At 40.3% G+C, this 24,187-nt stretch overlaps 1 protein-coding gene across 2 annotated transcripts in view; it reads left to right on the top strand.

The window, feature by feature from the left end:
- Nucleotides 1–24,187, top strand: part of LOC139747472 (thrombospondin type-1 domain-containing protein 7B-like) — a 752,245-nt gene that overhangs the window by 635,802 nt on the left and 92,256 nt on the right. For both annotated transcript variants that reach the window (XM_071659834.1, XM_071659835.1), the window contains one exon: nt 20,109–20,236. In XM_071659834.1, coding sequence (XP_071515935.1) covers nt 20,109–20,236 — 128 coding nt within the window. The remainder of the gene's footprint in view (nt 1–20,108; nt 20,237–24,187) is intronic.

Below are 24,187 nucleotides of genomic sequence, written 5' to 3'. Positions count from 1 at the left end.
AACTTGAATAATACGAGTCTCCTGTCCTAAACGCACACACACACACACACACACACACACACACACACACACACACACACACACACACACACTCCAGTGTGGGTCCCAGCGGGGTTTGATTTATATGAAATTCCCACAACAATGATTCCACACATTCCATATTGCTCTCTTGGCTGAGTAGTTGAGCTGGGTGCTTCCATACCCATCCACTCCACCTTGTTATATATCGTAGAGGTGATCTACGGCATCGTATGCCCTCTACATATACACGTAAGCCACCACCTTCAAGTACTGCATTGAGGTCCAATTCTTTATCGACCTTATCGGCGACTTATCATAGTCTACACTTACTGGCGTTCCCTACTGATGACCACTGCGTTAGTATGAAGTGCCAGGAAGCCTTGTCTACGTCGTATCATACTCACGATCCACACCCCATCGCTGCCCCATTAGTATGACACACCAGGAAAACCAATTTTTTTTTTCCCCGTTGATTTCATAACTCCACCTTCTGTAACGCGTTAATATGAACATAGAAACCTTTTCTGCCACTGATTATCCTTTCCACACTTATATACTCTCGCTCCACCTTCAGTATCGCGTCAGAGTGAGGAACGAGACACATTTGTTCCTTGATTTATCATACTTACATCTAGCACGCATCGTCTGGTCTCCTCACGCTACATTTCACACTTTTTCTACCCTTGCTTTACCTGTGACCTAGATGTTGCCGTGTACCCACTCCTGACGCAGGTTCCACAAAACGATTACCGCCGATGGACGTATCGTATTTCAACTCCCTGTTCGATTTAGCATTGAATCTGATGGAAGTTATTGGAGACGTGGTGGAACTCGGGCGTGATTCGTCCACTCTGGACTAAATCGTTCTTTCAGCCACGGGAGCTATCTGGCGAGCTGTGGCTCTGTGTGTGTGTGTGTGTGTGTGGTGTGTGTGTGTGTGTGTGTGTGTGTGTGTGTGTAGACATGGGTCTAGCGAGCGTTGTCAGATGGAGACACCGGCCCGCTTTGCCCTTCTTATCTCGTAACGTGATGGGACCCAGCAGGAGGTGTGTGTGTGTGGGTCTCCGCCGCGGGAGGGGACCGTGTCACTAGATCCCCCACGCCGCTCAGAGCACTAGAGAATTTTGCACTGAAGACTTGAGTGAAGGCAGAGCGCCTTTTACCTGACGCAGCGGGAGGTTGCTTTCGGGTTGGGTTGTACATGACGCAGTTGATGCTCGTTTTGTAAACATGCAAAGCCGCGACACACACACACACACACACACACACACACACACACACACACACACACACACACACACACACGTACCAACAATCACAGGCTGGAATACATAACTCGACTCGATAGTTCAGATCATATATAACAGGTTTACCTCCGGGCTGAGCAGAGGCCGGGAGGGTTTGCCAGCCTGGCAGGATTACTGTGTAACTTTGGTCTCCATGTAACCTGGACTCAGCGCACTCCCTCTATCTCGACCATTATTCCATTGCGACGTCAGAGGGAAAGGAGGGAGAAAGAAAAAGCCTTTGATTGAGTATTCTAATCTTTTAATGTCATATCTTTGGTCAGATGTGACTTGTTGAGTCTTCGAGGATATAAACCTCTTGAGTAATGACCTAATCATCATTAGTGGCCTTTTTTGTGTGTGTGTCATCACAATTCTCCTAATGGAAGACGTAAGACATTTCTTACCGCGAGAAAAACTTGAATAATACGAGTCTCCTGTCCTAAACGCACACACACACACACACACACACACACACACACACACACACACACACACACACACACACACACTCCAGTGTGGGTCCCAGCGGGGTTTGATTTATATGAAATTCCCACAACAATGATTCCACACATTCCATATTGCTCTCTTGGCTGAGTAGTTGAGCTGGGTGCTTCCATACCCATCCACTCCACCTTGTTATATATCGTAGAGGTGATCTACGGCATCGTATGCCCTCTACATATACACGTAAGCCACCACCTTCAAGTACTGCATTGAGGTCCAATTCTTTATCGACCTTATCGGCGACTTATCATAGTCTACACTTACTGGCGTTCCCTACTGATGACCACTGCGTTAGTATGAAGTGCCAGGAAGCCTTGTCTACGTCGTATCATACTCACGATCCACACCCCATCGCTGCCCCATTAGTATGACACACCAGGAAAACCAATTTTTTTTTTCCCCGTTGATTTCATAACTCCACCTTCTGTAACGCGTTAATATGAACATAGAAACCTTTTCTGCCACTGATTATCCTTTCCACACTTATATACTCTCGCTCCACCTTCAGTATCGCGTCAGAGTGAGGAACGAGACACATTTGTTCCTTGATTTATCATACTTACATCTAGCACGCATCGTCTGGTCTCCTCACGCTACATTTCACACTTTTTCTACCCTTGCTTTACCTGTGACCTAGATGTTGCCGTGTACCCACTCCTGACGCAGGTTCCACAAAACGATTACCGCCGATGGGACGTATCGTATTTCAACTCCCTGTTCGATTTAGCATTGAATCTGATGGAAGTTATTGGAGACGTGGTGGAACTCGGGCGTGATTCGTCCACTCTGGACTAAATCGTTCTTTCAGCCACGGGAGCTATCTGGCGAGCTGTGGCTCTGTGTGTGTGTGTGTGTGTGTGTGTGTGTGTAGCAGACGTCGCCACCTACCTGGGCGTCTGGCAGGTATTTTACATCGACGTCTGGTAGTTTCTGGGTCATTTGGCCTTTCCAGGAGTCTTGCTGTGGATGTCCTGATTTTTCTTTTTTTTACCTTCCTACTTGTCGAGTAGGAGATCCCCCCATCTTGTTTTCTATAATGGAGACCTACCTCGAAATTTATCAAAAACACAACCGTAATCAGGTCAAGATTTTCCCTTTGCCACTTCAGAATGTATTTTTGGGATTCAGCGTATTCAATGAGAAAATGTTTGACCTTCGAAGCGATCATATGTTTAGAAGAAGAGGACATTGTACCCACAGATAAGCATTAATGTAGCGAGTGTTAAGTTTCTACATTCCATCCGTCGACCTATCGCAATTCGGAATGTGAGACGACGAGGCGAGAGTTCCCAGACATTTATCAATTCGTCATTCAAAATGTATTGATTCAATGTGTTTCATTCCTACGAACAGAGATTAACCAATATAGGTCGATGCTCAGTATGAAATATAATGTTTAGAAAGCAATCTTTCTCAGTAGTATGTCCCAAAGATATTCGTGGTTTACATGAGAATACTAACAATATAATTTAGAATATTCAGTTCGTCTATTTTTTTTTTTCTTGTTTGTATCTGAAAAGATTATTTGTATGAAATGGCCGTTTCAGAAGCATGAATCTGTGCTAAGGACATTTACTAATGACTTCATTCTTGGTTATATGTCACTAAACTGCTAAAATCTTGTTAATGATTATTGGTAAAGCTCCAATTAATTTTCACCTCTAGATCCGACAATTTTATCACATTTGGACGTGTTGGAATGATTATTGTATTTGATTTCCATAAATTCAATTTGCATTTAAAGCACTCCAAAACTAGTTCTCTTTTTTTCAAGCAATGTGTCTATTTGTCTTTTCCATGAATTCTCATGTTCAAACTATTCAATTCCGTTCTTGGGTTTTCGAGAAAAGGAAAATCCATTGTGCAGAATGTTCATTTCTGGACTTCAGGAACTCATTTATAACTTCTACAAGGTCTAGCAACCCTGAAGGCACTTCCTTCTCCACTGAACCACCTAACTTCAGCGCGTGCAATACAAGATTTTTACGAACTGATTCCCCGCCCTGCCAAAGTGTCTTATGAAGTTTGTGTTGCAAGTCTCTCACCTGAAAGAGAGATATTTCAGCCACAATGTTCATGCCACGTCCCCAAAATTAAGCCAATTTTGCGTCACAAGGTTTTCCTTAATGGATGATTTGATGGGAAGCGATGAATTCTGGGAAAGAAACTTACTCCTTCCACGTTGCATATGATCTCATTCATGCAGCCACACACTGCAGGCACACCCCTCCCCACCAGCAATATATAGGACGATATCTTCCTCAAAGATAGATCACTACCCACGTTCCTCCCTCACGTCTACCAACTGAACAGTCTTCCACGTATCCATATGCTCGTCAAGCTTTAGGTACAGCCAGACACAGTCCTGTGAACCAAACTATAAATGATCTCGCACATTACCTTTTTGCCAAATATGTCTCAGTTTGTTTCTGTGTTACCAGATAACAACAGTGTTATCAGGTAACAGCAGTGTCATCAGGTAACAGCAGTGTCATCAGGTAACAACAGTGTTATCAGGTAACAGCAGTGTCATCAGGTAACAGTAGTGTTACCAGATAATAGCAATGTCATTTGGTATGATTTTCAATTCATTCGCGGGAAAAATGATCGCCAAATAGCATTGCCTCTCTCAATCCTTCACCATCTTTGATATAATTTGTGTTTTCGTCCCGCATGCAATTCAGCTGTTCTGGAAAGCGACCCTGTAGCCTCTGTTCCTTTACAGTACAAGCCTTGTGAAACTTTAAGTTTCAGTGTTAGCGAAGGCGGTATTGGTAACTGAATTCCCTAATTAAGGTCACCTTACTGTATTTACAATATATATATGAGGGGGGAGGGGGATGTTATTCCATGTGTGGCGAAGTGGCGATGGGAATAAATAAAGGCAGACAGTATGAATTATGTACATGTGTATATATGTATATGTCTGTGTGTGTATATATATGTGTACATTTGAGATGTATAGGTATGTATATTTGCGTGTGTGGACGTGTATGTATATACATTTGTATGTGGGTGGGTTGGGCCATTCTTTCGTCTGTTTCCTTGCGCTACCTCGCCAACGCGGGAGACAGCGACAAAGCAAAATAAATATAAAATAAATAAATATTTGAACCTATGCGGGATCGACCCCAAGCGGTCCATGAGTACTTTACAGTCAGGCTGACCAAACCACATTTCAAAAACAAAACGAAAACTCTATAAACTCACCAAACCAGGTTCCAACATGACGACAGACAGTCATTCTTAACATATCTAACCTGACTGTATTTAATATGGAGATAAATTTCCACTCCTTCCAAAATTCTTAGATTTATATCCTGTTCTCTTCTTATTCGTCAAGTTTATTAACCCTCTTCATATTTCAATTAAGACCCCATATACCTGGAACCTCCAACATACAGTAAGTCTATAGAAAGAGCACTCTTCAATTTGATAACATTCAAAAATGATAAAAATGATTTCAAACATGTCAAACCACGTTTCACCAACACGACCAAAATCTCCATAGCTACTAACTCACGTATTTACCAACATAGTAACAAGTCAACGAAATAACCTACCAACATTTGATTGCCCAAACGTATTTACCGTATTGACGTATTTACCAACTCAAATTTCATTATCACAACAAACCATCTATTGATTCAACGCTCCACGCTTCGCTAACCCTATCAAAAAATTATGCTTCCATATCAAACTAACTTTCTGTAAATCAGTAGCTAATCCATAGACTTAGCAACCCACGTCTTAATGGGATAAGAAATATTTTACGAACTTATCATTGTGCATTTTGCTTACGAGACAAATACTATAAAACCTTCCCAGTCGATATTAAAAACATTACCAAAACAAAAATTTAATAGACATACCACCACGCATTTCATAAGCCCAACAGATAGAAAACGCACTAGCTATACCCTACAAATCAAAAACATTACCAAAACCTGTCAAGATAATGTATCGTACGATCCCACCTATCAATAACACGAGAGTAAGTCTACGGGGTCCACCACCCACGTTTCACTACCTCCGCGCCCCACGGACGTGTGGTTATATGTAAGATGCTCTTATTATTATTATTATTATTATTATTATTATTATTATTATTATTATTATTATTATTAATATTATTATTATTGTTATCATTAATATTGTTATTATGAGTATTATCATTATTATTATTATTATTATTATTATTATTATTATTTTTTTTTTTTTTTTTTTTTTTTTTTTTTTTTATACTTTGTCGCTGTCTCCCGCGTCTGCGAGGTAGCGCAAGGAAACAGACGAAAGAAATGGCCCAACCCTCCCCATACACATGTACATACACACGTCCACACACGCAAATATACATACCTACACAGCTTTCCATGGTTTACCCCGGACGCTTCACATGCCTTGATTCAATCCACTGACAGCACGTCAACCCCTGTATACCACATCGCTCCAATTCACTCTATTCCTTGCCCTCCTTTCACCCTCCTGCATGTTCAGGCCCCGATCACACAAAATCCTTTTCACTCCATCTCTCCACCTCCAATTTGGTCTCCCTCTTCTCCTCGTTCCCTCCACCTCCGACACATATATCCTCTTGGTCAATCTTTCCTCACTCATTCTCTCCAATGTGAATAAGAGCAAGGTTATTAGGTACAGTAGGGTTGAGGGTCAAGTCAATTGGGAGGTGAGTTTGAATGGAGAAAAACTGGAGGAAGTGAAGTGTTTTAGATATCTGGGAGTGGATCTGTCAGCGGATGGAACCATGGAAGCGGAAGTGGATCATAGGGTGGGGGAGGGGGCGAAAATTTTGGGAGCCTTGAAGAATGTGTGGAAGTCGAGAACATTATCCCGGAAAGCAAAAATGGGTATGTTTGAAGGAATAGTAGTTCCAACAATGTTGTATGGTTGCGAGGCGTGGGCTATGGATAGAGTTGTGCGCAGGAGGATGGATGTGCTGGAAATGAGATGTTTGAGGACAATGTGTGGTGTGAGGTGGTTTGATCGAGTAAGTAACGTAAGGGTAAGAGAGATGTGTGGAAATAAAAAGAGCGTGGTTGAGAGAGCAGAAGAGGGTGTTTTGAAATTATTATTATTATTATTATTATTATTATTATTATCATTATTATTGTTATCATTAATATTGTTATTATGATTATTATCATTATCATTATTATTATTATTATTATTATTATTATTATTATTATTATTATTATTATTATCATTATTATTGCTATCATTGATATTATTATTATTATTATTATTATTATTATTATTATTATTATTATTATCATTATTATTATTATTATTATTATCATGATTATTGTAATTCATTATCATTATTGTTATTATTGTTGTTGTTACTATTATTATTATTGTTGTTTTGTTATTATTGCTATTGTTATTACTATTATTATCATTATTTTTATTATTATTATTAATATTATTATTATTATTATTATTATTATTATTATTATTATTATTGTTGTTGTAATTATTATCATTATTATTATTTTTAGTGATCTATGAGTATGATAACTATCATTATTATCATTAGTATTTGTATCATCATCATTGCTGTCGAAATATCAATAACAAGCATATCATTTATGACGAATATATACTTACCTATTCATGATCACCTGACTGTACTGTATGAAAAGGGAGCTATACATACGTAGGGGTCCATCTCCTGAGCTTTCTCTAATATCATTAAACTTTATGAACCGTATTCGTGTGTCTGCATTCACATGATCATTTCCCATCTTCTTCGCGCGTCTACGGTTGTGTTATACAAGTACTTCTCTGCATCTTTCCAACCAGAAGTTAAGCTGAATTGCATGTTAAGGTTTCTGCTGGGCAAAATCTTTTACATCTGTAGAAGATCGCTTCACATTTGATATCATCAACCTGGTTTAAAAACTTTTGTGTATGTGTGTGAAAACGTTCGAGTAATGATTTGTTTACATTTGTCTCCTGGTGTGGACAGGGAGAGTGTTATATATTCACTGGACTCCGGTGGCGACGTATCTTCTCTGCCATACAAGTGTTGTCACGTTTTCCATATCTATCTCTTATCAGTGAACAATCTTCTTGCATCTCATTTTTTTTTTTCAAATCTTTTTCTTACTTATTTTCTTGCTAACCCCTCTAGGTGATCGTTCGCTCTTCATCTTCTAGGACTGATCTATCTGTCTATCTATCTATCTATCTATCTATCTATCTATCTGTCTATCTATCCATCCATCCATCCATCCATCCATCCATCCATCCATCCATCCATCCATCCATCCATCTATACCTATCATCTATGTAACTATCTCTCCATATATCTATCTATCCATCTATTTATGTATCTATCTATCTATTTGTCTGTTTATCTATCTGTATCTATCTATCTTTCTATCTATCTATCTATCATCTATACATCTATCTAGCTGTCCATCTATCTATCTTTCTATCTATTTGTGTGTCTATCTACCTTCTACCATGAGCAAGTCGTAGCTTTCAATATGGTTCGGCTAATTTATTTCAAGCACTAATTTCTTTACCTTCTTCTAGACTTTCTCCAGCATATCTCTATTATTTCTCAAGTAGGGTGACCAAACTCGTGCCGTATGCGCTAATTCCTTCACTTTGTTACCTTCAAGATAGTGATCCAAGGACTTGCATTCACTGTAACCCATCCTCATTTCATTAAATATCAAATGTAAAGTAACAGTAAGTTAAAGTTAAAGAATATTTTAATGAATACAGATGTGGATTTGTTAGTTTCATTGTGTGTGTGTGTGTGTGTGTGTGTGTGTGTGTGTGTGTGTGTGTGTGTGCATTTAGATCCATATTTCTGTGTATGTACGTCTCCGTGTGGGTGTATACGCTTCCGTATGCACTTGAATGTTCATCACATTCTCTATTGTAATTATTACGTGGAATTAGGCAGGCTTCTGGTTATAATGACAGATCACCGGCAATGTATATAGATTACTTCCGATATTTATGTCCGTTTTATAAAGAGGCAAAATTTCATTTACATGTAATTAAACGTTAAACCGTACCCAACACGTGTTTAATGCTGCATTTAACAATTCTTGCTGATATAATTGCAAAATAACGCCCCCCCCCCCGCTTCCTCCCACCACCACCACACCCACCCCACCCACCCACCCACCCACCCAACCCACCCACCCACCCACCCACCCACCCACCCCACCCACCCAACCCACCCACCCACCCACCCACCCCACCCTTTTTTTTTTCGGCACAGCTTTTATGAGAGGAAGCCGAAACTTTTTGGTAATTATACACCTCATCAACAAGTTTTAAATTATAAACCTTTGAATCGGAAATTAAAATAAGTAGGGAGACACAATAAAATGGTCTAATGATTTTTTTTTTTGGCATTGATATATTTTTTCTAATATCTTTGAACTAATTATGATGAAACAGAGAGCCATTAGCTGGCATGATGAAACACAGATCTATCTTTAACTATTCCATGTTCGAAAGGAAAATTCAGAGATTTTCTTACGCATGTAAGCGACGCAGCGCGCGCTATTATCTGCTATCTATTATTGCATATGCATATATACGAATATATATATATATATATATGTATATATATATATATATATATATATATATATATATATATATATATATATATATATATATATATATATATATATATTCCCTGGGGATAGGGGAGAAAGAATACTTCCCACGTATTCCCTGCGTGTCGTAGAAGGCGACTAAAAGGGAAGGGAGCGGGGGGCTGGAAATCCTCCCCTCTCGTTTTTTTTTTTTAATTTTCCAAAAGAAGGAAGAGAGAAGAGGGCCAGGTGAGGATATTCCCTCAAAGGCCCAGTCCTATGTTCTTAACGCTTCCTCGCTATCGCGGGAAATGGCGAATAGTATGAAAAAAAAAAAAAAAAAAAAAAAAAATATATATATATATATATATATATATATATATATATATATATATATATATATATATATATATATATATATATATATATATATATATGAACACGAAGCCAGAAGCTGAATAGAGGTGTATGTGTGTGTTTTTTTTTCGTCACTGAAGCATCGCACAGACTTCCATGACATAACCAATACACGCAGAGCACATGAAGAAGTCTAAGCCACTTGCCGAGACACGATGAAGGTGAAACAAGAAAAATAAAAGTTTATTTGACTTTGTGGAGTTCCATAAGTTTGGCAAGAACAAAGCGGGCAAGCCTTGTTCCCTCAGCCACCAAAGTTAGAACTCCTAAAAGACAAATAAAGATGCCACCGACTGCCGCTCTCATTGTCCTAACCTTTTCACGTGTTGGTGTTTTGGGGGCGGAATTCCGGGTATGGGATCCAACACCATGCGTGGCTGTAGATGCAACGTGATGAAGAGGATGGATGATCAGTGTTCTGCTAGTTTTAGTCGAGTTTATCCTTGGAAATGAATATTTATGCTATACGGACTGAAATCAGGCCACAACCTTAGTATATATATATATATATATATATATATATATATATATATATATATATTGGAAAGGATCACAGTTTTATGCGTGGTGAAGATATTCCTATGAGTCCACGGGGAAAATGAAACACGAAAAGTTCCCAAGTGCGCTTTCTTGTAATAATCATCATCATCCCTGATGATGTGCTTATTACACGAAAGTGCACTTGGGAACTTTTCGTGTTTCATTTTCCCCGTGGACTCATAGGAATATATATATATATATATATATATATATATATATATATATATATATATATATATATATATATATATATATATATATATATATATATAACAACCTGGCAGATTCGTTACCATTAATACGTAGTTTTCTCCAAGATTCCTATATGTCCAACGACTTCGTGTCTCCTGTGAATGTCGGGAATTCAGCGTAGTGAATAGCCGAGCAAATTAAACATTCCCGTGTTCTCTCATGCCATTCTTCTCCCTTTACTCCTTCCCTGCAGGCATTCTCGGCCTTAATAAACAGCGCTCGCGGCACAGGCTTGGGGGCTGCCCGGAGTATGAGGCTTGCCTTGTGAAACGCGTCCCACGCTGCAAATTACAAGCGTCTCAAGTCTCCACTTGCGAGTTTTGGAACGTCGCCTCGACTCGTCTTCCCCTCTGTCACTCTTGGTGTAGATCCTGTTTATAAAGACTCGATCGAATGTGGCAAAGAGACCTTCCTCTCTTAGGAAGACAGAGTAGTATATCTTGCACTTTGATATGAGGTGAATTAAAGAGTTCACAGATTGTTTCAGTATCTTAACCTCGCTGCTAAAAAAAAGAAAAAGAACAGAATAAAGAAAGTCTTGGGAAGTGAATCATTGCCTCGCTGATAAAGTTAGGCTTAAGGATCCCCAGTGTGTTAAGGATCTTGAGAACTTAAAAGTCAGAAAGTTTTAACAGGCAGTTACGAGGGAGGCTACAACCTCCAGCCACTCACCCGTGCTGACACCAGCCAGAGGCCCGTCCTGCTGACCCTACTCAGTGGATGATCCTCCGGCAGGAGTTGGGGTGTGACACACACACACACACACACACACACACAACACACACACACACACACACACACACACACACACACACACACACTGCACCAGGAGTTGGGGCCCCACATGCACTTTCAGCAGCAAGAGTTGATAAGGCATACATGCCCTTCCCTGTGGCTGGAGTTGAGAAAGCACCCACGCCCCTTTCTGCAGCGGGTGTTGAGGAAGTACACACATCCCTCTTGTGGAGGAAGTCCCGAGGGGACACACAATCCTTCCTGCAGAAAGAGATGGGAAAGTACACTCACTTGTCCCTCCTGTAGCAGGAGTTGGGAAGGTGAACACGCATCTCCTGCAGAAGGAGTTTTGAGGGCACATTTTATTTATATATATATATATATATATATATATATATATATATATATATATATATATATATATATACTCCCTATATTGTTTTTAGTGTCTCATTATAATCTCATCATGAGAATCAAGAAGTCTTTCAAAATTCCTTCACATTCTTAGACCTGCAGACGTTGGGTGCGTCCCATACCGGACGATATGAGCAGCGAGCAGACCGCTCGACACAGTTCTCCTGCCGGGGCACATAACGCACCACACGCCCACCTTGCAGCTCCTGCGGGAATCCGGAGACCTCATTAAAGATTTCAGACGAGCTTAATTGCATGCCCAAGCAACGTACCGCATTCCCTGGCCAACTCCAACATGACTTACTCTCAAACAATAGTTTCCGCTGAGCAGATCCGTCTGTAGAACACGACCGGTCGTTTAAGCAGGTCTCAGGGGGGGGGTATTTGCCCAGCCACACAGTAGTGCTTCCGTAGAAGACGACGGATCAGACAGGACTCGGCGAATTTGTGGTGCCGCGATAGTCCATCTGAGAATCAAATGTAGCTCAGCGAACTTATTGAGAGCTACAGTAGTTGTTCTTCAAAGTGCAACGGTGGAAACAGGTTCCCAGCGAATGCATAAGCGTGCGCTGGCGCTTTTGAAGAACGCAACTGATCATGCAGGTGCCAGCGACCTTCTCGGGACCACAGTGACTCCTCTCGGCCAGAGATGTAAGAACTAAAAGAGAAGGTAATTCCCACGTCATAAAAGCCACTTGCCTCCAGGTTGCTGAGCGAGCATCTCCTTGGATTATGTAGCGAGTTCGCTCGTAAGAAGAGATTCCAAATCGAGTTAGCTGGGGAGTTGAAGCCTGCTTCTTGCATAATCCTCTTCAGCGCTAACAGGAAAAGGTTTGGAGTGGATGTTTGCTGTCACTGTTTAATTCATTTTTTCCTCTAAATTTGCAGGTGTATCATTTACACTTATCTATTACATCTATATCTTATCTATTACATCTATTATATCTATCTATCTATCTATATATATATATATATATATATATATATATATATATATATATATATATATATATATATATATATATATATATATATATATCGAGCAAGAGGGAGGGCTGGATGTACTTGGGAGGGAGCCAGGTGAATGCCAGTTAGCAGAGAGTGAGTTGCTAACATGCAGGGAGCGGCTTTAATCCAGCAGAGACGGGCGTAAAGCCCTTTAGTCCTGCAGTAATTACAGCGCCAGCATGTTGCCGTACCGGGCACCACGGGCCACTAAGGTTGCAGCTGTAATTACCTACAAACGTACCATTTATCCCACATACACACACACATACACACACACACACACACACACATACACAGGCGCACACATTCCCGCGTGTCAAGTTGGATCAAAACCCGACGATCTGTGGTGGTCCCTCTGCTCACTTGTCTCCCGCTGTAAAGCACGATCGTGAGTGTTGTGGGATTTATAGTAAATGGTCGGGGATGGTTAGAAGGTGGGTGGTCGGGAGGCTGTGAGGACATTAAAGACAGAGGAAGGGTGCGTGTGTGCCTCCAGACTGGAGCAGTTTAGTATCGAATTCGATATTTTCTTTCGTTAGTTTCATCTTTGAGAGGAGGAAGAGTAGATCATGAGGCTAGGAGTAGGGAAAGAACATGGTAAGAGAGAGAGAGAGAGAGAGAGAGAGAGAGAGAGAGAGAGCTATCTTTAGCTAGTAATCTCTCTCCTATTGATCGTTTCTATGGACGACCAAAAAAGGGTGGAAGAAATTCAGCCTATATGGCCGCAGGATGCCCTGAGACACATCCAGATGGATCACTTCATCGCTGACGTCTTGTGATTAGCTCAAGGCAATCGTCATCCATTCAGAGGGTTCTGTCATCAGTGACGTCATGCATATCAGCCGCGTCAAAGCATTTTAATGAACGCTACCCAGTAGGAAGGAAACGATCCGCTTTTGTCCAAAATGCCTTCGTGTCTCTTTTACCAGATTCCGGCAGTGTCTCCTCTACCCCCAGGGAAATTGAGAAAGAAAGAGAAAATGCGATGCAGGAATTTGCCACCAGCGTTCGAGTCATCAAGGTTCATTGGTTATTGTGTTCTTATATTCATAGTTCCGCCTCGTAGTGAACACCCGATATATAGCGCCATCCTAACCCTTATCCTCTCATTGGGATCCGTCGATAAATGAATGGTCACTCGGCGTAAACAGGAATATATATATATATATATATATATATATATATATATATATATATATATATATATATATATATATATATATATATATATATTCCTATGAGTCCACGGGAAAAATGAAACACGAAAAGTTCCCAAGTGCACTTTCGTGTAATAATCACATCATCAGGGGAGACACAAGAGTGAAATATAACAGTCAGTATTGTATATATGTATTACGCGTACATATACAAGCACATAGGTATATAAACGCACTGTCGTACCCACAAAGACACACATTTGATATAATCTAATAATGTCCCGAAAGTTTACTTAGGACATTGAAGGATGCTCCTCACAATCAGATTTAAGAAGCAGTCGAAGTTTAGTAATTGTCTCGCACACGTACCCAGACGCGTCTTAATGAACGGGGAAGCTTATTAAACCTAAACACAAGGGATCAAGGCTGTTGAGCCACGTCTCTCTGAGGCAAGGCGAATTGCACTATGTATTATTAACCTACCAGGGCCGCCATGGTCAGCTGCTCAGCCAAACCCGTCCAATTTTGAGACACGCTATGTGTTGGCTTTGCCTGTATTTGCGAATCTATAACCTGGAGAAGATTTTGAGTGATAGAGGACTGAACATGCAAGAGGGTGAAAGGCGTGTACGGGATAGAGTGAACTGGAACGATGTTGGTATGCAGGGGTCGACGTGCTATCAATGGACTAAACCAGGGTGTGTGGAGCGGCCGGGGAAACCATGGAAAGGGCCTGATTGTGGACACGGGGCTGTGGTTTTGGTGCATTACACATGATGACAGCTAGAGAATGGATGTGAGCAGATGCGACCTTTCTTTGTCTCTTACTGGTGCTACCTCGCTAACACAAGAAACTGCGATCAATTATTTTGTAGTATATATATATATATATATATATATATATATATATATATATATATATATATATATATATATATATATATATATATATATATTGTTTTTGGTTAATACAAGGTTATTTTGAGTTACCTGGCATTGCACGAGACAGGGAATATACAAGAGTGACAGAAAGCCTTGACGATAAATAAGCAGACAGACGACAGGGACAGTAAGTTAGCAGGAGGAAAGAGGAGAGGAGGAGAGGAAGGACGGATGACTTGGGTTCCGGGAAGGCTGAACCTAAGCTCCAGCTGGTGAAGGTAAAGTTCTCACTCTGCCTTTGACTCTATTGTAGTCATCTGCTGCCTGCCTACCTGCAAACCCAAGACTTGTATAGTTCAGTATACTGATTCTATAGATGTACTAAATAGAATACAGACAGAATTATAAGGCGACTTAAAAGATGAAGGAGGAATTAGATTACGAAGATCTGAAGGTCACACAAAAGGTAAAGGAAAGTCTTTTCAGTAAAGAAGAAGAGAAAATATTTATCAGTAAACATAACTGTACACTGTACATCATACTGGAGTATCGTCCGGTTGAGAGTTCTATCCATATCGCAACCCAGGCTATGAGTGAAAGTGTTAGATATGAATGAAGGTATGTTGAGAGACCCTTTCAGTACACTGACGACAACAACAGGACTTACGATGGAATCAAACACAAGGAAGAGAGAGAGAGAGAGAGAGAGAGAGAGAGAGTGTCTAAGCCGTCAGAACTCTCAAGACTCGTTAGGAAACTTGTGTGGGAATGGAAGACCAACCAATACGTCGACTGGAAACACTCTTCATGAAGATTCCCCGAAGACTCGTCTTTCTGGAACTCAGACGTTGTCTGAACACCTTTTGGTCATGATTGACACGTGTCAGGCGTCAATGAAAACCAGAGGAGGCTCTTTTAATTCGTCCGCCCACGACATGACGGCAGCAAGACAGCTTCTTGCAAGGAGCAATTCACACACGCTTTGAAGACGAGTCGTCAAGCAGCGTCCAGGAAATCAACGAGGAAATACAGCAGGGAAATAACATATCTGGACAAATGGGTACGATGCAGAGAGAGAGAGAGCTAGTGACATGTCAGGGAAATAACATATCTGGACAAATGGGTACGATGCAGAGAGAGAGAGAGCTAGTGACATGTCAGGGAAATAACATATCTGGACAAATGGGTATGATGCAGAGGGAGAGAAAGTGACATGTGGACTTAAGTGGGGGAAGAAATGAGTTCCCAAACCCCAGAGAAATATCTACATCCCACCATTATCCAACCCCAGAGTAACTCCTAACCCCGGAGGAGCCCTAACCTCTCCTACCCCCAACATGTGACGAGCGGTGGTGGACGTAACTGGAGATTCCTACAAAGAAAATGAAATTTACTTCACCATACACGACGTGGATTGACGATAGTAAGAGCATAATATATGAATAAGACGTATCACATTTTTTCTAGCGTTATTACTAGGCAGAAAAATGGATAGGAAAGGTAATTCTAATTATGAATTTGGAAATACAGTGAATGTAAAGGTCTCATCTGTCTTACTTATTAAAAAATCATTAAATTTCATTCATCTAGAACTGTTGTACCTCTGACAGGTCCTGAAAATTGTAATGAGAATCGCATACTATCATTACTATCATCATTTTTATCGTTATTATTATTATTGTTATTATTATTGTTATTATCTATCATCATTATTATTATTATTATTATTGTTATTATTATTATCATCATATAGTATTCATATTAGTAAATATACTGTACACTGACCAGTATCCTACGTGCTAAGATTGATAAATCTTAAAGGGAATTCAAGAACCTCCTCCTCTTAGTATACTTTACACACATCAGGCTCTTGGCGCCTTCGGCCACGCCAGCCCAGCAGACATGTAAACGATACCGTTGCCCTCTGAACTTAGCCAGACCGGCTGGTGCTCCTCACATAAGATGCTGCCTCTTGGCTGAGGGAAAAATCTCCATGGTTTCTGACTACGTTACAGGCACCATATCTAGTCCATGCCTTCTTTCCAGACCGGAGCGCCGCCTGGAATGTTATCTTTTCCCTTTTTATTTTCTTTTTTTTTTTATATTTTGCTGTTCCATTTCCTCGGTGATGCTTAAAGAGGTCTTCTCCGAGAAAGCTTGGTCGAGGAAAATCTCTTGAGGGAGTTAGAGGGACAACAAAATGCAGCCCGTCAGAGCTAAAGCTGTTGGCCTCAGGAGGCTAAGCTTATTACAGTCCGTGTTCGTAGCTTCAAAGAACTCCGAACTTTTGCCGAGTTACGCGCAAGTCACTGGTGGACCTACCTGAGAGATTCCCTCTTCTACTGGCTGTGTGGATGGAGAGAGCACACACACACACACACACACACACACACACACACACACACACAGATTGCATGATACATTTCTCTTTTGTTATTTGCTGGTCGGAATCCCTTCTCCTGTCATCGCACTCACCCAAGGCCCTCATGAAATTCGTAGCATTTGAGTTCGTGATCTACCATAGTCGATTGCCAGCTATTGTTGGGGCACAAACTCGTCAAAGGTCAGCTACTATTGGCACAAATTCTTCAAAAGTCAACTGCTGTGGGTACAAATTCTTCTCAAGTCGGCGATTCTGGTACAAATTCTTCAAAATTCAGCTACTGTTGGTATAAATTCTTCAAAAATCAGTAGTTATTGGTACAAATGCTTCAAGAGTCAGAGTAGTTGTTGGTACAAATTCTTCAAAAGTCAGATATTTTTTATACAAATTCTTCAAAAGTCAGATAGTGTTGGTACAAATTCTTCAAAAGTCAACAACTGTTGGTACATAAGTCAGCAGTTGTTGGTACCAATTCTTCAAAAGCCATCAACTGTTGGTACAAAAGTCAGCAGTTGTTGGTTCCAAGTCTTCAAAAGTCAGCAGTTGTTGGTCCCAAGTCTTCAAAAGTCATCAACTGTTGGTACAAAAGTCAACAGTTGTTTGTACAAATTCTTCAAAAGTCATCAACTGTTGGTACAAAAGTCAACAGTTGTTGTTCCCAAGTCTTCAGAAGTCAGATACATGGTTGCATGTTGTATCCCTTAGCATTAGGTAGACCGAGTAACGTTTCTGCGAGCCACCGTGTCACAAATCAGTGTGTCATATGATTATCGCATGTCCATTAGCAACTCAAGGGTGGGTCGTTTTTGTCTACCTCCTGACGTGCTCCACAAAACTCTGGGAAGCTTTACTTTATAGCATTTTTTTTTCTTCCTTCTATTCTTCTGTGTTTCTTTGGTTCTTTCTCACTGTATATTTTAAGTCTGGGCCCCGCTGAAGACTTCTGTCTGTGGCTAAAGCTTTCGTAAAAGAACAGATGACTACCAGGGAGGAATTATGCAGTGCCTTTCCCGGGCTTCAAATCTTCAGGGAGCTGTAGTTGTGTGAGCGTGGCATTCCGTTCTAATAAACTGTGTTATTATCCTCCCCGGAAATAATCAGAGGGTTAATACTTTACGGTTTGTATTGATGCGTAACTTGCATATCTTCTCATACACGTTATCACATTACATGATGATTCTTCATCATTGGATATGATACGATATTATAATACATTGTATATATATATATATATATATATATATATATATATATATATATATATATATATATATATATATATATATATATCACTTGATTATTATGTGTAGGAACTCGCTAATTTGCCAACTTTATTTGTTCCTTTAGATGGAATAAGCAAACGACTTTCACCACCTCATTTTCACCCACACTACAACATCTAATTACTATTTGCGTGTTCTCTGGAGCGGATCTTACACTCGTATTACCCCTAACTTTTTAATGTTTTTTCTTTATAATATTTACATTTACATTAATAGTGAATTACCCAGTTCATTGACACACTAAAGAAATTATTCCCCTTAATAATCTCTTAAAGTTTATAAGGCATGTTCTTTTTTTTCATTTATAATCTTTCAGGATCATGAAGGATTAAACTGGGATTAGCATAACAAAGATTGTTTAATTCTATGTAACCCTGTTTCAGTTCTGCGTTGTCGAATAGCTTTCTGTTGTATATTTTGTTTCATCTATGATACTTCCTCGTCGGAGTAAATATAGCTGTTATATAAGCTTGCAATACTGCACGTTGTATTCCATGTTCACGGATTTATGCAAAGATGAACTTCTCTCGTAGCAGGTTCGCAGTTTTCAGAGCGTCATCAGAACCTTAATGTAATTTTAATGAACAAATGTGCGTAGATTACCAGCTCGCTGCAGTTTATGTTGCCATTGATTCCAACACCAAGACATGTGAGTAACAACAGCATTAAAAGACTTACCTCACTTGAAATTTAAACTTTGACAGTTTCCTGACTAGTTCCCATCTTCCTAACTCGTCTGTGGATGTTAGATAGAAACTGTAATCAATTGCTCCAGCGTTTCTGTTCATATCAGCTATGCTTCCAGTTCGGAGGTAATCGTATCTTAATGAATGGGAGACTCTTGTTCATCGCCACAATGATCTCTTATCTTTTTAAAGGAGGATTAGACTGGAGACTTGGATGAACATCTTATTGAATCGAGAATCTTGAATACCAATTAAGACAGTTTTACTATCTTTTTTGTCTGATTCTTCTCGTGCCATTTTAACCTGGGATGATTTCTACAGTCACAAATGGATGTATCACATTTGAGATCCATGCTGAGCATAATGTGTGAGCTGGACATCATATTATTTATAATATCACCGTATCTAATTCATCATCAAACGCCTATGCGAAATCATCTTTCATAACGCGAATACACTCTCACGTCTTCTGTGCAGATTACCCTCTTTCTTTCCTACAAGATCCAGAATAAGTCATCTTTTGAAGTACTTGTTTGTTAATACTATGTATTGATCTATGTATTGATCTATTGATCTATATATGTTCAGTGATAATTTCAATTATACACTGACCTCTTCGTTAAGATAAATGTTGTAAATAGATTAAGACTTTTACAAAAGAACTTTATTCTTTAATGCTTCATGATCTTCCTCAAGCACTCCCCTTCACCCTCCCATTGAATGTACATTAATTACTTCCCTGAAGAGCTGGTAAACTTCACGACCTTACAGAACTGGTCATTATCGTGCAAACCCCTTCATCAGCAACAGGTGCTAGAGTAAACAGGTTGAATTATCGTGTTGAATTATAGTCAGCTGCTGTAAAATTGGCCGAGTTGAATGATCGTCAGTTACTGTTAAATTGGTGTCGTCAGGTGCTCATCTAACCTCGTCTGTGGTTTGGTCCTGCAGGTGGTGCGGGAGGTGCGCGAGCGTCGAAGGACCAGCTCTGCGCTGCAGCATGGAGGCGGTGTGCCATGCCCTCACCTCCTAGAGCGCCACACTCTACCTGACCCCAGCCTCCAGCCTTGTGACACCAGGTACGTGTGAGACCCTCCGTTGGTCCTTGTACGCCAGGTATCTTGACTTACCAGATGCCAGCATTGGAGTACTAGGTATCCCGCTCTTAACCAGCATTTACATACCAGGTTTCCACCTCAACCTAGCACTTAAACACCAAGTTTCCAAGCCCACCTAGCATATATGCTACTCCTACCTACTAGCATTTATAAACCAGGTTTCCAACCACACCTAGCAATTATACAACAGATATCCACTCCTATTGTAGCATTTACACACCGGGTTTCTACCCCTACCTAGCATGTACACATCAGATTTGCTTCCTCCAACTCAAGCTTACCACCTTTCCAAGTACTTCCATTCTAAGCTATACTTTGCTCTCAATTTACACAGCAAAGGCTTTTCCCTAAGATTTACAGCCACGTATTCTAACCACAACCAGCGTTTACACTCGGAGTAAACTGACTGTTCCTTCCCGGTGCTTGCACATTTGGCATTCTCTTCATCACCTGTAATTTCCACACTCGGCAAGGTCCCCCCGTCCAACGCTATCACGCCAGAGAGGCCCTTCCCATGAGACACTTGCATATATACCATGTAGGTACGTTGCCCCTTACTAAAAAATCACACACAGGACCCCCGTGCCTTATGTTCCCTCTCTCGTATATCCTAATATGATCACAGACCAAACCCTGCTTCATTAGCCTCTCGTCCCTCCTCCCTGTGTGTAACTTTGCAAGTTGGTTGTGAAGCTCGCAAGATGTGCATGATCAAAGGAATTTGGTGAATGCCAACGAAAACCGTAATTTTTTTTCCCCCCTCAACTTTCCTCCTGTATTTAGTTATGTGCCAGGTCCCTCCACACATCAAGTCACTGTGTTCCTTGTTGACCATCGTTCCAAAGGAGTTCCGTAGTTCCATGAGTATATCACATGGATAACACTGCTCCCAGCGTCACGCGTATCGTTCCCTTACGTAGCACGAAACAGGAGAGACGTTTCGAGCGCTAGGGACTAATGGAGTTGTACTGTCAGTTTTGGTGTACAGAATATCGCAATATCTTCCCAGCTGAATTATGACAGAGTAAGAGATATAGTCGCGCATCTGCCCCTTCCAGTGGTGATGGGAGAGGGACATTCGGATTTTTTTAAGTGAGCTCAGCGTTGAAATGAATCAGATTAAGTGAAATCAGTGATACTCCTACATGTTTTACACGTTCCATTATTGTGTGATACGTATAGTATTACTCATTTCATCATTGTGTGATATGCGTAGAAGCATCAATAATGCCACTTAAGTAAGATCAGTTGAAGTGCAAAAGCAGAGTTCAAGAAACTTAATGATAATAAAGTCTAAGGACGTACTATTTCAGGAGAGTGCAATCTAAAAGTATTTATGTTCTCAGAATATTTGTCCAAATAGGATTCGACAATTGAAAATTCCGAAGGACCTGAACCAAGCAGCCTGGTATTTCTGAACCTGTTGGTTGCTCTCAACTGAGACGAAGAGAATCAGAATATGACATTGATCGAACAAAGAGTTGAAAGTTGAATGAGCCATTTTTCCCAATATTGTCTTTCCGATCTTAAGTAAACAGTGACAGTCTGAGAAATATTTTGAAAGAGCTGCAACACACGTCCGATGTCTTCGTATCTTCCCCCCTTTGACATAGCAAACATCATTATAAAACATATGCTCCTTGAAAACCATGCAAGTGCATCGACATACTACACAATGAAATTATTTTCGTTGTTCACTGAAAACTGCATAGAACGAAAATGAAAATCATCAAGATGTGTCAAGATATTAAGGCAAGACCCAAATCCCAGACTTGTAGCATCTCGTGACGATAACACGTTCATTATCACGGTTTCATAGCCATCTGGTGTGTAATTTGTGGACTAGAGCATCTGAACTCGAAGCCTACAGTCAGCCAATTGTCCCTTCTGAATATACGAACTTTACATTAGAAAGAAAATCTAATGTTTAAACATTTTTAGGGCCAAAAAATGTCCTCACTTCACCTTTTGCTGTTTACTTCATGTAAATTTTGTAAAAAGAGAAAAAAAAAAAAGGATATGGCTCAGACAATAAGAAAATTAAAGAGAAGTAATTGAGGCTTAATGTCAAATGACCAGGATTTTAACGTCCTAAATCAGATTATCCGATCGCTGCCTCTGAAATGGATTTTCCTATAAAAGGAACGCTTTCAGAACAGCCTTTGGCACAGGAGATTTAGCGCAAGGCTGCATCGCCAGCGAACAATACTTGTCTGCCCCGCTTACTCTCAGATATAAATGAATAGACAGATACGGGCAAAAAAAAACGAGTAAAAGTCGCATTACGTGGAAGTGGAACCAAACTTCTGAAGTAGGCAGAATGTAGTAGGGAAAAACTGAAAAGAAAGCGCTAAGAATTTACAGTCCTGGACTCGTTTTGACAAAAGCCGTCTGCAGGAGATCAAGTAAACCTCCTGAAGAAGTCCTTGTCGAAACTCGTTGAGAAGAAGAAATCCCCATGCTCTCGCCTCTCAGTTACCCCATGCTACTACGTTCTACCCATTACCCCGGCGAAATCAGGTGAGTCCTTTCCCCAGAGAAGAGAAAACCCAAGTCAGTATAATTTGAAGAAAGCTGCATGATGGTATATCGTATGTCAGAATCATCGCATATCTCATGATTCTGTGCATCGTATAATTTCAGTCTTAGAGGATCAGATTACCTTTTAATCCTATTAATGGTTTTTCGATCTTCCTATCATATACACGGGTACGATCCTTTTCTCACTCTGCCCTCATGTTCTCGAGCTATCTTTAGCCATCTCATCCAATCTTTATTTTTTCTGTTTCATTCTTATCATCTTTATGGCAGCATTGTCTATGTCCTCCTCCACCTAAGCCAACTCACATGTTCCATATTTAACCATTCATCACAGACTTAGATAGTGATCATTAACGCGCTTCCACACCTTGGTATCTCTTTTACTTTAATCATATATTTAGATGTTCTCTCACTTATACTTTTCCGACATTTATTGAACCCTCACCATACAATCCAGCTCCCATCATCATTTTCATTAACTCGTCCACCTGTTCCACTGATAGTGTTTACATCCAACTGAATCATCTCATCTATAGAATATTTGCCCATATTTAGTGTATATTGACTCGGCAAACACCTCACGGTCCTCGATCGTATATGATATGCATTAGACCGGTTTTTAATCACTTAATCCAAACTTTTGTTTTCGATATGTTTATTTTCGGCTCGTCTTGTAATCTAAAAATCCAGAGTCAAAGAACTGAGCCTCTTTGATGAGAAGTAAGGAGGTGGGGTAAGTCTATTGTTACTAATGATATTGTATCAGAAATTTTCTATGGGATATACCGGTATAGAATTTTGAACACGATGTTAACGATTCTCGAAGAATGCCTTCGAAGATCCGTAACTCCTTCGTATACGTGTTGCCGTGACCTGCGGAACAGTTCCGTAGATAGAAGGTTACTGAGAGAAGTATTATTCCCACCGAATTCTCTTCTAAAGTACTCCTAGATTTGTGTTCGTTATCCAAAGGTTTTTCTCTTAAAAGTCTACCGCACAGGTTTCCATCACTGATTATTGCCAAAGTCGTCTCCTTCTGCTTTCTAGTGCAGACCATTCCATTTCTGTGTCCACAAAACATTAAAATGCCTCGTCTAGGACGTCCGCAAACGCTATATTATTTCGTTTCGATGGCCTAGAAACAGCCAAATGTTCTGTTTCTCTCTCCATAAGCATTAGAGTATGTCGTCGCCCTCGAACACAAAGTGGCTGGAGGGAAAGAGACTCCAGCCTAGCAAGAAGTCTGGCTCAACTCAGACAACAGAAGTGTTTGCAGATGCAGATGAAACCCTCGCTCTTACCCTGATGTCACTTGATTATGTATAGTTAGGAATTTTCAAAATCGTCTCCTTGTGCACGATGGGTTATATT

This window comes from Panulirus ornatus, chromosome 68 (assembly GCF_036320965.1).
Source record: "Panulirus ornatus isolate Po-2019 chromosome 68, ASM3632096v1, whole genome shotgun sequence".
Taxonomy (NCBI): Eukaryota; Metazoa; Arthropoda; class Malacostraca; order Decapoda; family Palinuridae; genus Panulirus; species Panulirus ornatus.
The sequence above is the reverse complement of the archived record's forward strand: the minus strand, read 5'-3'. Positions and strand labels throughout refer to the sequence as shown.